Source organism: Ambystoma mexicanum, chromosome 7p (assembly GCF_040938575.1).
Source record: "Ambystoma mexicanum isolate Mex_15411 chromosome 7p, UKY_AmexF1_1, whole genome shotgun sequence".
In the NCBI taxonomy this organism is placed as follows: domain Eukaryota; kingdom Metazoa; phylum Chordata; class Amphibia; order Caudata; family Ambystomatidae; genus Ambystoma; species Ambystoma mexicanum.
In genome coordinates, this window is record NC_090939.1 from 705,985,780 (window position 1) to 706,000,398 (window position 14,619).

The following is a 14,619-nucleotide window of genomic DNA, read 5'->3' on the forward strand; positions in this document are numbered from 1 at the left end:
TGAGGGTAGCCAAGCAACCAGTCGGTACAGCGGACAGGTAGGTCAGGTAGGCCAGCAGGGAAGGGAGAGAGAGAAAGCAGAGGAGAAGAGTAAAGTTTTGAGCTGCTTCCGGAACTTCAGGTGGTCCAGCTCAAGTTTGAGAGGAGCAGGGAGGCTATTCCAGAGGGAGGCACCTGCAGAGGATAAAGATCTACCCCCACTCTCTGCCTGGAGAATTGTCTAACCCTTAGAGAGTTGTAGGTAGCTGAGCAAAGGGCTTGAGAAGGAAGACATTTTGAATGAGAGCGTTGGATGTAGTGTGGGGCCCCAGGCCCAGAAAGCCGTGTGGACAATGCAAAGGTTGTTGAACTTGATCCTTGCAGCAACTGGGAGCCAGTGGAGAGATTTCAGGGCTGGAGAGATAAGATCCTTGGGCTTGAGGCCCAGGATAAGTCTTGCAGTCCTGTTCTGGATTAGGTACAGAGGGTGGAGAGTAGAGGAAGGCAGATTGAGAAAGGGGCTGTTGCAGTAGTCCAGCCTAGAGAGAACCAGGGCTCTGGAGACCCTGATCTTCTGGGGGAAAGAGAGAAAGGGAAGAGTTCCTTTGAGGAGGAGCAGCTGGTAGTGGGACTTCTTGGCGACGTCCGAGATGTGAGGAGAGAAAGAGAAAGAGAGAGTGGATTCAAAGATGACATCAAGGTTGTTTGCCTCACAGGAAGGGCCCAAGGCGGGCAGCCAGAGTGAGAGAGGGAAAGCAGCAGCAGGAGTCCAAATAAGAAGGATCGCTGTCTTACTGACATTAAGGCAGAGATCGATGGAGGCACACCAATCCTGAATCGCGGATAGACAGTCAGGAATGAGCGAGAGAGTAGAGGAGTCTGAGGGGAGCCTGAAGGAAAGCGGAGTGTCAGCAGCATAACACTGAAAGTTAGATGAGAAGGTAGAGTTCAGGTGGGCCAAAGGGGCCAAGTAGAGGTTGAAAACCATGGTGAGAGGATGGAGCGGAGAGAAAGGGACCAAGTTGGTCTTGGGAGGGGCAGTCCAAGAGGAAGGATGTCAGCCACTCAAGGGCCTGATTTGTGATGGCCAGGTTCTCATGGAGTTGATTGATCAGGATGGTGTGGTAGACCGTGTCGAAAGCAGAGTAAAGATCAAGGAGGATGAGGACAGAAGGAATGCTGGAATCAAGGTTAGGGAGCAGATCTTTACAGGTGTTCAGGAGAGCAGTTTCCGTGCCTCTGGCAGCTCTGAAGCCAGACTGAAGGTCATGAAGACAACCAACAGATTCTGTGTGGAGAGTAAGCTGGGTGATGGCCAGCTTTTCCAACAGTTTGCCCAGGAAAGGGGTGATGGAGATTGGGCGATAGTTTACCGGGCCGGCAGGATCGGCAGATGGCTTCTTGAGGAGGGGGTGCATAAGGGAGTGGTTTAGGGGAGAGGGGAATGTTCCAGTGGCAAAAGAGTGATTTACAGAAATCGACCAAGGCTGGAGCGAGGGTGTCAATATGGTCCTTGATGGTTTTGGAGGAGCAGGGGAGCACCTGTTTGGATGACACTTTGATAGATCGGACTTGTCTAGAAACCTCGTCAGGTGTTGTCAGAGAGAAAGAAGAGAAAGGAGGAAGAGAGGTAGAGATGGCCAAAGGGGGGCCGTGAGAGGAAGAGGGAGAGGAAGAGGAGATGAAGCACAGGAGTTTTAGCAGAGAAGTGAGATGACAGAGCCATACAGAGGTCATGGGAGGGAACAGGAGAGGTAAAGACCGCAACAGGATTGACCAGTTCCTTGCAGATTTTAAAGAGTTTGTCCGTGTTGTTAGAGGCCACAGGCTTGAATGTGTGTTCTCTTCTTGATGAGTGTTAATGCTTCGAATGGCATTTTGGCGCAACCAGTCTAGGTATGTCTAAATGTGACCTGGCATGCTTTACTGTAACAATATTACGTGTCTACACTGGTCTACATTGTATAGCCAGTTGGACATATTTTCATTGTGGCATAGCATTTTTAATAGCAAAGTATTAATGATCCTGTGCACTGTTGGTAACTTGCATCTATTGGATTGGTGTTACCGTACGAAACAATTGCAAACACTCTGGCTTTTTAGGCAATTTTTCCCAGAAAGTGTGCTGTATATTGCATTAAAACACATATTTATATCTTTCTCCTAGTGCAGTGTGTGGCATATCCCTTCAGCAGCACGTTTGTGCATATTTCGCAAGCGTGACTGATAATCTATGCCGGCCCAGAGTTTGGCGCGGCCAGTGATTTGCCGAGTTGGGGGGGCCCCCTTCAGTATGGCTCGCCGGGGGTCCCCACATTTTGTGTTTCGCCACTGCCAGCGTGGGATAGGATGACGAGGTTGTCAGTGCAGAGAGTGTGTGCAAGGGAGCCAGGATAGTAGAAGACGTCAGAGGAGCCAAAATAAGAGAGGCAGTGTGACCAGGCGGAGCCAAGGTGTGCCTAGCAGGCAAGGGAGCCAGATAGTCCATAGGTGCAGTTGGCAAAGGAGCCAGCGAGGAGGAAGGTGGAAAGTTGATAAGGCAAGGGAGGAGCCTATAAAAAAGGAGGAGGATGGGTTGAGGCCCTTGTACCAAGATGGCACCATTTCTATAGGAGAAGGCATGCAGGACCTCCTATCGGGTGACACCATTGATGTGTGAGGAAGAGTAGGGAGAGAGCAGAGCGAACATATGTAGCGTTCATAACTCAGGAGATGGAACGCCAAAGATGATGTCGGTGATAGTCTCTCTGGCAGATGCACTGACATAGGTATCAGCAATAGGAAGGCCTGCTGGAGCCAAATGTGTCCTCCTTAAGTTTCTTCCTGCCATACATAGTGAGCGGGGAGGGATAGGAGATAGAGAAGCCGTTAGAGAAGATAGGAGAGATAGAAAGCGCCATTGTGAGGGGGCACAGATTGTGGTACACTTAACCAGGCTGAGCAGCTGAGGCATGGGGGAGGGAGTTGACTGGAGGGCGCAAGCACACAAAGGAAGCACAAAATAGGAATATAAAAAAGCAGTGGGAGCTAAAAGGGGGTGTTAAAGGGAGCAAGAAATAGAAACAGAACAGAGGGCAAGGGAGTATGTAGGATTTTTAACTAGCAGAACATAACAATGCAGGATGAAAGCACACCTAAAAACGAATATTGCGACACGGGTATTACAGCACAGATGTACATGAGTTGGGGCAGTGGGGTGAAAGCTATGGAAATGTGGAAAGCAATCTAAAAGGTAGACCATGAAGTACAAGGGCACGTATGTCAACAGAGATAGGGCTATTAGAATGCCTGGAGAGGCAGAGTGTATGCGTCCAAGAGGGATGAGGCCGACAACTGAGCAACAGTTACCTGCTTTATCCCTGAATTAAAGGAGGGATGGGGCAGAGTATTGCACTTGGATGGATTCTGGTGGGGGCAATGTATTGCACTTGGATGGATTCTGGTGTGGGCAATCTATTGCACTTGGATGGATTCTGGGGGTGGGAAATGTATTGCACTTGGTTGGATTCTGGGGGTGGGAAATGTATTGCACTTTGATCTATTTTGAGGGGTTCGCAATGCATCAGACTGGAGGTATTTGTGAGGGTGGCCAACGTGTTGAACCACATCTTTAGAAAGGTAGCCATTGCTTCTGCTCTTAGATGATTTATAAGTGCAACCAAGGTTTTTCTCTGTGAATATCCATTAGGTCAGCCAACACCTAGAAGACTTGTGAGGTTAGCCAATGTGATGCACTTGGAATAATTCAGGAGGGTGACCTGGGTGTTGCTCTCGGAGTATTTTGGCAGGGTGGCCTTTGTATTGCACAGATTGTAGCCTTTGCACCAGATGAGCTCTTTTGATAGCCATTGTATAGCACTTGGAAGGGATGGGCAGTTGACCTGGGTGCTGCACCTAGTTGAGTCCACGAGGGCGACCATGCTATGGTTTCTAGACGATTGCAGCATGTGTCCCACTACAGGGAATGCAGTTATTGGCAGAATGCTGCCTTTACTGTTATGTAGGTTCTCGAATGTAGCCACTTAATGATAGTGGGAAGCATGCAGAATATATCCACCATAATGTATCAACCCAGATGCCTTAGAATTTGCAGTGTGTTCTAATTCTAGATTTTCATTTGATTATAACCAATGCATTTTTCCTCTCGCACTCCACGCTTTTGGAATTAATTAGCCAAAGGCACAGCCACATCATCTACTTTCACGTACAACTCTTTGCACAACACTTCTGCCATAAGAATGTATGTACCTTTTATGACATAAATCTGAACTGTAGCTATACACATAAATGACTATCCTCTTACACACACCCTCCAGCTTATTTCAATAGTGTACATCTCTCCACTCATACACATGCCAATTAGATATGGGTGGCTAGCAGGGACTCGGCTAAGCTCTCTTAAACTTTAATGGCCATTAGGCATACACGCATACTAGCACTTCATAACTTTTCCTATACTTCCGACTTTGGTCCCTCCGAGGGCTTTCTACCTACAGCACGTTGGTAGCATTCCCATGGTGGAAGGCGCTATACAAATGACAAAATGAAATGAAAATTAAATATAAACAAAAATACATGTAGATAAATAAAGTACTTGCATAACGTGCAAGGAAGGTTCAGGCACTCACCAGGACGGTGTAAAATAAACATATTTAATCCATAAATAAATTCATCAGAGCCAAAGCAGAGAAGGCTCTCACTGTTTAGAAAATGCCACAGGTTCCACCCGATAAACAGGCTTCGTCAGGCTGTGTAGTCACAAATCCAAAGCAGCGTTCATTATTTCAACCGGCCACGTGAACACACATCAGGACCTGGCAATGCCAACTTCCTTCATACAACATAAAGGAAATACTTTTTGACAATTCTCCCATTTAACGGGTGGAACGTGTTTCGCTTTCTAAACAGTGAGAGCCTTCTCTGCTTTGGCTTGGCTCTGATGAATTTATTTATTGATAAAAATGAAGATGTTTATTTTTACACCGTTCTTGTGAGTACCTGAGCCTTGTCCTTGCGTGTTATGTGAGTACTTATTTATTTATCTACATAGTGCTCCTTACATGTATTTTTCTTTAAGTTTTGGATTGACTCCTCCTCTTTACTCCTGGCACCTGTTGCCTTTGGAGGAGAAGCAACTTGTGAGCCGTTGTATCTCATTGTTAACGATTTTGGGCCTGATTTACAAAAGCCTTTTACAATGGAGCAATCCGATTGGAAAAAGCTTTGTAAATCAGGACAATTGTCTCGTCCTCTTATCGCTTCCGGAAATTTTATCGATATATCTCCAAAAGTCGATACATTGCCCAGTCCTGTGTAGGGCATCAAATGAAGGCATTGGTGCCCAGTCTGCGTGGTGATCATCACATGTTGCCTCTCACAGGGGCAGTTTTTCTGACTTCTTTTAGACCTTCAGTATGGTGGGGATCCTGTTTAGAATGGGCCAGTAATAGCGTGCTGTTATTACAAAACTTGCTTTCATGAGTATTTCAGCACTGTGCCTCCACATTTTAAATTCGTACAATGAAGTATTACACGCATACAATGCACCTCAAATAGCCCACATACTCAAAATTCATGCTAAACCCTCTCCCCCACTGGTTTATTGTAAAAGGCGGGGGGTTTGATGGGCAAGCCCCCATCCTTACCTCCATCCGGAAATAGTCACAGAGCATGTGCTCTGTCACCACCTTTTTTTGGGTGTTGCAACCATTGTAGTATTCAACATAGATCTAAACGTTCAAGGTATAAAAATATATAAAATATAAAAATAGCAAATCTGAAGTTAAATGATCTAGCTATGTAGGAGATATGTTGAGCCAGAAAGATCAATATGTGCAATCTATGTAAAAGAAAAAAAAAGAAGAAACTGCAACATCTGTTTCAAATTGTTTTTTTTAATGCTCTTATGTTTCCTTCCAGCCACAAAAAACAAAGAGCATTTCTAAAGAAAGAGAAACGAAGGAAGAAAAGGCAAGCTCTTGCTAAATTGAGGGATGAAGGTAAATACATTTTTCAAATTCATGTTTGGGCTTAGTTCTTTTTGAAAACTAAAAGTTATATTAGGAACTATAAAGCATGTGCTTGAAGACTATCTGCATGCCAACTCCCACTCATTTCGTCTACTATACTTGCACATTTAAGCCACAACACAAGTGCCTGTAAAAACACCACACGTATTAGCATATTGTATCAATAACATTGTTCCCATGGCTAAACGTATGTATTCCTTTCTATTTAATATTGATTTACGTCAGTTGCTCTTTGATGTTTCTATCACAGCGATTTGTATGACATTCCAAGTGGGCTTAATGATGGTGGTTGGAGATAATGTTTAAATGTTGTCTAGTTCGTAGCAGGAGATATTAGGCATCGGAGACAGTTCACTCTAGATCTTATTTTAACAAATTGTACAAACACTTTTATTAATAATTAAAACAAATGTCATATATGTAGGTGATCATACGCACAACATCCCGAAAGACACATAACAATCATCATTATAAAAAGTTCTTCAATGACACCCAGATAAAGGGAACATATGTGAGGTACTCAAGGACGAGACCAATTAAGCATAACACTCAAAGGAGAGACAAATGCCCAAGTTGGAACACACATCCATTTATCTGTATCTTCATGAACAAAACACATCAGCATATAATAACATATAATGATGTACACAATGCACCACATTATATGCGTGTAACCTGCAACCGGGTCTATTCTTTTCTGTACCTATTACCACTTAATAGGAGCTGGACTTGTGTTGCACCTCATGCATACTGGGTTCATCCGTTTTGTATCACACTTCAATTCGTAGCATCATGCCCCTCTTTGTTTAGTAATAAAAAAGGCTACCCCATGTGTCATTGAACAGATTCTAGCTTGGACAGACTGGTGTGTGGACTGCAGTGTGGAACAGTTCAGGGGAAAATCCCAGTGGATGTGTCTTAGCCTGCAAAGTAGTTGACAGTGGTGAAGCCTAGGGATTTGACATGTATGGAGAGGGATGTGTGTGGGTTGTCTGTGGCAAGCTCTTTGATCCAAGAGGTGAAGTTGGGTGTGTGCCGGGGATGGTGGGAGCGGTGAGCAGATTAGGAGGTATTCCATTTTGGAAGGGTTGAGTTGAGGTTTAGGAAATGGGTGCACACCCAGGTGGTGATGGTGGAGAGACAGCTTTGAAGGATGTGGAGTTGTGAGGGTGAGGAGATTTTGAAGTAGATTTGTGTTGCCTGCGTATTGGTGGAAATGGACATGGTGGTTGCTAAGGGTCTATCTGAGCGATATTAGAAATAGGTTGAAGAAGAGTGGAGATGGGGAGAATCCTTGGGGAGCCCTGTACTTGACTGTGGTGGGGTTGGATCGATAGGGTTGTGGCGGTGGGCATGGAAACAAAGTGTATCCTATCAGTGAGGAAGGAGGTGAGCCAGTCCAGAACAGTGCCTGGGAGTGGTTTGGTCGATGGTGTCAAAGGCTGCGGAATGGTAAAGGAGTGCGAGGAGGGCTGTGTGTCCTTTGTCATTGATGCTGTGGAGGTCATTCAGGATTTGAAGTGTTGTGGTCTAGGTGCTCTGGCCAGTTTGAACGCCAGATTGGAAAGGGTTGAGGAAGTCTCTTGTTATGCTATGATTTTTTCTATAGCGTGCTATCACCCAGAGTTATCCTGGCACTGAGAGAGGAGAAAAAGCCACCAGGAAGAAGAATTAATAACGAAAACACAAAACCTTTGAGCAATGTCCTAAAGTGAAGGAAATCCTCAGTTAATCTGAGGGAGAGAGGGAGTGAGCTCCAAAGGCAGTGGGCAGCCACCGATAAAGCTTGGCCGCCAGCCCACTGTTGCCTTCTTAAATCGGGGAACCACCAGAAGACCCAGGTTTGCTGAACCAAGAGCCCTAGTAGGAGTGTAGGCCGAAATTCTTTCCTGAAGAAAGACCGCCCCATGCCTATGCAGTGCGAGGTTTGTCAAGCATATAGTCTTGAACTTAATGCAACACTCGACGAACAGCCAGTGAAGCAGGATCAAAATAGGCGAGGCATGGGAGAAGCTCTTAAAAAAAAATCCAATGCCAGGACTTTGAGGTCAAATAACACAAACCAGCTACAAATTTCCAAATTCAATCTCACCCAGGTCATCAGATGTGCGTTCTTCATTTCCAGCTCCTAAAGCATGGAATGATATTCCCCCCCGTCCCTAGAGATATTGACTCAATAGCAATATTTAGAAAAAGATCAAGATGTTGCTTTTTATATAAAGTTTGTATTCTGCCATTTCTCTCTGTTCTGTGCATGGTCTTTGTTTGTCGCGCCTTCACGCCTCCGGGTGGTGCGCTATACAAATTAATAAAGTAAAGTAAAGAAGCGTGGCAAGCCCATCACCAAGTGTTGAGCCAAGTTCTGCAAAGTCTGGAACCTACGGATGTGGTATTTTTAGGCTGGGCAAGAAAAAACGTGTAATCAAGGCCTCACAAAATTGCTGTGGCAATCACGAGGCCGCAGTAGTGCTGAGGTAGGAAGGGGGTCACCTTCCTAAGCATTTTGAGATTACAACAACCTGATTTGCAGATGGCGCTGACCCCCGAAGCTCAAAAGATGAAGAAGAGCTGATTTTAAAGCCCAGAATTTTTAGGCAATCTACAGGCACTGCCATATTCCCTAGGTGAATGGGCCAGAAGTCTGAGGTTCATGCCTGACTCTGAGCCAGGGGGCTGATGATGATAATCTCGGACTTCTCGCCATTAAACTTGAGCCAGTTAGATGGGTGTCATCCACATGCTGTCATGGCCACAGGCCCCAGAACACAAAAACCACACCATCTAGTGATGGGGGCAATGGGTCACTTGACTCACTTATGTTCCTTTGGGACCTATAAACACAGGGACCCTGGCTGGACTCAGTCCTGGCACCTTTGGCGCCAGGCTCATGTAGAGATGTGAGCAGGGACACTTTATTTCAGTGAAGGAGTGCTTTTACTTTATTTCAGTGCAGAAGGTGCTTTTATTTTACAAGAACTTTCCAGGAGCTGAAAGCCTTTATGCCGGAGAACATCCTCATGTGCTGACTCATTGGGTGTGTCTCCCTAGGCCTGGTCTTCATGTGCTGACTCATCGGGTGTGGCAGGCAGGCTGAACCTGGTGGGCGTGGCCTCAGAAGCTCAGCTATATAAGCTGCTCCATCCTTAAGGCCGGTGCTTCGCGTTACTGTGCTTCATCGCTTCATCTGCAGACTCATCTCCTGACATCCAGTGATCTTGATCCCGACGCCGCAGCACCGCACTCCGCAGCCACACACTCGGACGCTGTGAAGAAGAAGGAACACAAGGTTAGAACATCTGTCCTAGGGCCGCACCACATTTGAACACTGCGCCCCCCCTAGTTAACAATTTACCAGCTACTGTACCGCTGCAGCTTCGTTCCTCATTCCCTCCGTCTGTCGCCTCGAGCTCCGCGGCTTCTGCCGGGCTGCAACATCACCTGCAAGGGAAGAAAGCAAAAGAGCAAACATCAAAAGTGGAACGGACAGCAATACAAGGCAACAAACTTTACAATACAACAAAAAACAGACGATGAAAGACAAAGGCAAACGGGAACACTTACCTGAAGTATCGTGGCTTAGTCGCAGCACTACTGGACTACCACGTGCAAGGGACCAGTGAAGGAACTCGGTCCAGATCATACAAGGGCCCCAGCCAGAAGCTGCAGGACGGAGTGCTTGCCAAAACTAATCAACAGGTGAGCTTTCCAGGGACAGCGCATCCCACGGGTACCACGGTTTGGTAGAAGGGGTCTGGAAGGGGATCAGGCGCACAGGCTGGCATACTCACGCCCCCTATTCTCCACGCAGGAGCAGTCTCGAGCAACATCACCTATTACCACCAGTCACCACATAAACGCAGAGGGTGAATTTGAACCCGAGCGACCTCACCCCCGGGAGGGCTGCAACCGTGCCCCAACGCCTCCGCAGAGACCAGGTGAGCGTGACCGAGCGCAAAGCCTCTTCGAATCTCTGCCTGGGCATTATGGAAACTTCTGAAATGGACCAGTTGGCCCGATTACTGGGAGAGTTACGGGCTGAAGTTCATGCCTCAAGACAGGAAACCCATGAGAGTGGATCAACGCCACCTGGCACCTTTCACAGATGTTAAATAAAATAGTTGATACTGCGGAGCCCTGGAGGACGCCACATATCACAGAAGTAAAAGAGGGCCTGCAGGGGGAAGTGAAAGAGCCTGAGAATGGGGGGAAAGAAAAGAAGTAAAGCAATAGAGGGCAGAGGGTTTGTGGTCATGGAGTTGGCTCATAATGAAGCGTTCCATGATTCTGGCGAGGTAAAGCAGGATAGTGATAGGTTGCTAGTTTTCAAGGAGCCTTGGGTCGAGGGATGGTTTCTGCAGGAGGGGGCTAGATTTGTCCAGTTTTGACAGTGATGGGGTTTGTACCATGTGAGGGACAGGAGTTGATGTCGGCCCATTGCTCGACCATGAAGAACCATGGTGGTGATGCAGTTTGTGGCTTGAGGCGGACATGCATATTCCAGGAAGGAATCGTGCTGGTTTTGTTTTGGTTGTGAGGGTGTTTTGGTGAGTGAGTTGTAAAGTGTCCCATGTGTTGGAAGGTTTGGTAGTGGGGGGGTAGGAGCGGGAGACCGCGGGGGAGGTTTGTCTGACATTGTGTATTTTAGAGTTGAGGAAGTTGCATATTGAGGTGGATGGAGGTGTGGAAAGGGTGGATGGTGATTTGGAGTTTTGAGAGTGACTTCACGACGTTGAAATATTTCTGTGTACAATTGGAGGTTGATTGAAGTTCTTGATGGTACAGGGCAATTTTGGCATTGCAAATGTCAATTTTCTCTTTTTTGCGCCAGTGTTTGAAGGGTGTCCTTGTGGCAGGGCATGATTTGGTGCTACCAGTGTGGTTTTCTTCATGCTCAAATAGTGCCTGGTTCCATCCCAGATGATGATACTTCACATCTTCCAATCAGAGATCATTGTGAAAGAGTCACTGGTGGTTTGTGGATGTACAAAGTATGTTCCTACTATTCTGGTTTGCATGCATGTTACATATAGATTTAAGCAAGTGTAAAGTATGTCCCTTAGTATGTTCCTACCATCTTATGTTCATGTGTGTTTTTAATGATTCCGGTTGTCTTACTTAAAATAATTTGAGATGCATTTTTACATATGGCTGTAGGATTCGTACATTAAAACCCTCCTGTGTGTATTTAATGACCATGCGTGACTAGGCTTTCTAACTCCCCTTTCCCAAATGTGTCATGGTCATCTGACAGTTCTTACTCCTTTCTCAGAGGTTTCAAGAGTTGCAGTAGGGCCATGTAATAGTTATTTTTGCTGAGGAGATTTAAAGGACACCTTTACAAGGTTTGAGACTGGGTTTGGTAAGCCTTACTAGGGTTCCTTCACAATTTAAGATGGAATATTTGCCAGTTGTCTCATCCGGAATAACATTATTTTTGAATGAATAGTTTTGGGCTATGTCGTATAGTCACATGTTTTCCAAAGCAGTACTTCTGTTTATGTGTCAATCAAATTGTTTTTTAAAATAGCTTGGCTGTTGGGATCATTTGTGGTTATAATTTTAATTTCCTGATGGGATTTAAGTACTCTTTTTCATCACAAAGCTGGATCAAGGTTCAACCATATGATGTTTTCAGATTTACCATGTAAGGCTGTACCTGTTAAACGATCTGTAGGTCCTGCATTCTCTGTGGGGCAGCATTTTGATACCAAAGCTGTATAATTTTTGTGACAGTTATGTTGGAAATGAATGTCATCCCAGAAGTCTTTTAACTCAGTCTTCCCAGCTTTGGTGACTTAGGCTGTGATATACCTTGCGACAACAGTTGAATTGTCTTAGATGTATTGAATGTCTATATCAGCATTCCACAAGAAGGCGATGATAGGATTGTAGTAATTGATGCACTTCGATGCCTCATCTCTTTTAATGTGTTATGGTTTGGGGGATTTACCTTTTACACTGTGCCTAACAGAAGACATGAAACTATTTACTTGACCTTTGATGCAAACTGGTCTAGGGACGCCCCAGCAACAGTTGGTGTATTATTTTCCTTTGTTTCTATATCAACGCTGGCAATATTTGCCACACTTAGGTCTTTTAAAGCGTACGATTTGTGTCCATAGGTCGCTATTTGTGTCTTCTGAAGAGATGTCAGAGGCATTCTAGTTTTCAATAAATTGTTAAACAGTTTCATCTCTGTCTTTGCCAAATTTGGGAGCGTCTTTTATCCAGAAAAGCATGTAGATGTGTGGTGCTCCTCTGGAATGATATTCCTTTTTCCAGAAGTGTTCTACTTCTCTGAGAGGAGGGCAGTTTGTATTGCAGATGAAGTGCTGCATGGCAATAAAACGATGGTGAAAGTATTGTGATAAATTGATTGGATCAAGAGAATAGAGTTCTCCCTGTTCATGTCTATTCCTTCTTTATTTTGGTTTGAAGTCATGCAAGTTATCCCATGCATGTTCTGCACAACTTAAAGTAACAAAGCATGTGGGTGGGCATAGGTTCCTTAACATAAAATTTACATAAGCATGACTTTGGAACGAGCATTCCTTTGTACCATGCATGTCTGCCAAGAAATTTGTGATACTTGACTGCAAAACGTCATCTGTGTCATTGTTTTGCTTCTCATTCATGCACGGTCATGATTTTCACAGCCCCAATGCACACAATGAAAAGAGAAACGTTATACGCTGAAAGGCAATAATTCACTCACCACACTTTCAGCTAAAATGTAAAATGTCTCTTTGTGGCCGTTTATACTCGATCAGCAATAACAAAATAAATGCATTAAAGAAAATAAATGAATGATTAGTAATTGCTTTAAAAATACATCACCGTTGTGGTCACTGCAGAACACCTCCTCATCTTAGTCCGCATTACTCGTCAACTCCGAAAACAGGCAGGCACAAGAGATTCTCTCCAACAGGTATGGAAAGCTGTGCGTTTACGCTTTCCCCGAAGCTTTTTCTGTCTGACTGTTCTGGTGCTCGTTGTTTTAAACATCAAACAAATGCATAATGGCATTTTCCTGAACTTTCTGGCTTTCCAAGTCCACCGGTTGCCAGTTCCCATGGATCCTCAGCCGAATGACCCATGGCAACCTCAAGAGGTAAACTCTTCCCTTTCTCACGGGAGTGTGAAAGACAGAATAACTTTCCTACGGCTCCATCAACATTATCAGGCACAAGCTGGCACCTTTCCTCAAAACAATCCTTGAATCAATGGAGAATAATATAAGCAATGAGCCTTGCTGAAAAAAAATGTTTGCCAGTGAAATAGTGTTCAAACTTCACATTAAATGCAGATCTCACTGAGGACAAAAAATGTCCATTGCTGCTCTGGGTGCACCCAGAATGCATTTAACCCAGACTCCATGTTTTAGTCAAAAACATTACAATCCAAAAGCATTACAGTCATTTATCGTTTGAAGGAGATGAGTAGCTGACAAGTTTAAGAAATTAGGGTCAGCTTTTAGCGTGTTTGCAACTCCATAACATAAATTAGCTAGTTTGCATTCGAACAAGGGGTAGAAAATGTATTGAACATTTTTCAGGAATCTTGGGTCTTCATAACACATTTGTAAAGAATGATATTCTGATGCACTGATTTGTGTGGGTCTTTCATCGTATCTTCCTCCCGTTCCTGTGGGAAAGAGTAGTGGAAAACAACGTGCTTCTAGAATGTTCTCCCATATGCTCATTGGGAGACCCTTTGGCTTGACGCATTCGATATTTTTCTAATGCATCTGCCATGGTTTCTCTGGAATGTAGTGGGCAAATTGTATGCTGGTCTAAAATGTTGTTCGCAGGAACAGGGCCAACACGTTAAAATTGGCCAGTTTTTGGTGCATCGTCAAATATTTGGGTGCTTTCTTTTAAGTTTTCCTCTATGTTTATATCTCAAGAGCATTCATTGTTTTGTTTAAGATACTCTAGCACTTGTTAAACTTTATTTAAGTCAACTAGCTGTTGCCAAATCAAATTTGTGTGTATTTTGTTGGCACACCATTCACTAGTACAATCAAAGATTGTTAAATTAGTTGACCTACTCCTAGAGTTTCTACATTTTCATTAAGTTCTAATGGTAAATGCACTACTTTTCCACAAATGCATTTCAGTAACTCTGATGGGGCAATTTGGCAGTTTTGGATTGGAGACATATTATATATAGCTTGGAATGGGTGTACTGTTTGAATTATGATGCCCTCATACAGGTTATGTTGTTGAAGAGCTTTTGGAAGTGGGAACGTTATTATTGACAGCCTGTGATGGCATTTGGTTATGATCAAGCTTAGTATTGCAGCATGTGCAAACTAGTAAGGGGTTAGTTATATTGTATTTATGTTCTGCTGTTAAATATAGAGCTATTTGTAACTGTTGGGATTCCTCATTATCTTCTATTTTGTAGGCCATGTATACTATTTTGGCACTCCTTTTTATAAAAAAGTTCTGCCACAACAGACACATACTTGGTCTGGAATTTCAGCACATGCGTTTTGAAACCTTTCTATTTCTTTTTTGTAAGTGTTTATAAGGAGGTTATTGTTGGTAAATTATTGTTTGATGTTTTGTAAAGTTACTATATTTTCTAACTCTACTTAAGTTCCAAAA

General features: G+C 44.3%; 1 protein-coding gene across 1 annotated transcript in view; it reads left to right on the plus strand.

Moving 5' to 3' along the window:
- ZRSR2 (zinc finger CCCH-type, RNA binding motif and serine/arginine rich 2) overlaps positions 1–14,619 on the plus strand; it is a 336,397-nt gene that overhangs the window by 40,295 nt on the left and 281,483 nt on the right. The window contains exon 2 of the mRNA XM_069636787.1: positions 5,898–5,977. Coding sequence (XP_069492888.1) covers positions 5,898–5,977 — 80 coding nt within the window. The remainder of the gene's footprint in view (positions 1–5,897; positions 5,978–14,619) is intronic.